Below are 504 nucleotides of genomic sequence, written 5' to 3'. Positions count from 1 at the left end.
CCCGCCACGAGGGAGCCCTCTCCTTCCAGGACTGCGACACCAAAGGTGGGTCAGAGCCAGTCCCCGGGGAGGGGAGCGCCCGACGGGGCCGCGCCGGTGGCTGACGCAGCCCCCCTCCCCTCCTTTTGCTCTCTGGCCCCCCCAGTCCAGTGCTCCCCGGGGCACTACTACAACACGAGCGTCCACCGCTGCATCCGCTGCGCCGTGGGCACCTACCAGCCCGAGTTCCGGCAGAACTACTGCATCACCTGCCCGGGCAACACCACCACCGACTTCGACGGCTCCACCTCCGTGTCCCAGTGCAAAAGTAGGCTGGGGAGAGGGGAAGGGGGGCACGGGCATGGGGTCTTTCCTCAGGAGTGTTCAAAAGTCCCCTAAAAAAGAGTTTTGGGTCGTTTCTGTGCAGGCTGGCATGGGGGCATGCACAGAACAGTGCTTAAACAGTGTGACCAGCAGGTCAAGGGAGGTTCTTCTCCCCCTCTGCTCTGCCCCAGTGAGGACACC

General features: G+C 64.5%; 1 protein-coding gene across 1 annotated transcript in view; it reads left to right on the top strand.

Annotated features, from left to right (window-relative positions):
- Positions 1-504, top strand: part of SCUBE2 (signal peptide, CUB domain, EGF-like 2) — a gene marked incomplete at its 5' end in the record, with an annotated part of 4,423 nt that overhangs the window by 2,009 nt on the left and 1,910 nt on the right. Inside the window, 2 exons of the mRNA XM_008940658.1 lie at positions 1-45; positions 146-307. Coding sequence (XP_008938906.1) covers positions 1-45; positions 146-307 — 207 coding nt within the window. The remainder of the gene's footprint in view (positions 46-145; positions 308-504) is intronic.

Source organism: Merops nubicus, unplaced genomic scaffold, assembly GCF_000691845.1.
Source record: "Merops nubicus isolate BGI_N331 unplaced genomic scaffold, ASM69184v1 scaffold42195, whole genome shotgun sequence".
Classification (NCBI taxonomy): domain Eukaryota; kingdom Metazoa; phylum Chordata; class Aves; order Coraciiformes; family Meropidae; genus Merops; species Merops nubicus.
The sequence above is the reverse complement of the archived record's forward strand: the minus strand, read 5'-3'. Positions and strand labels throughout refer to the sequence as shown.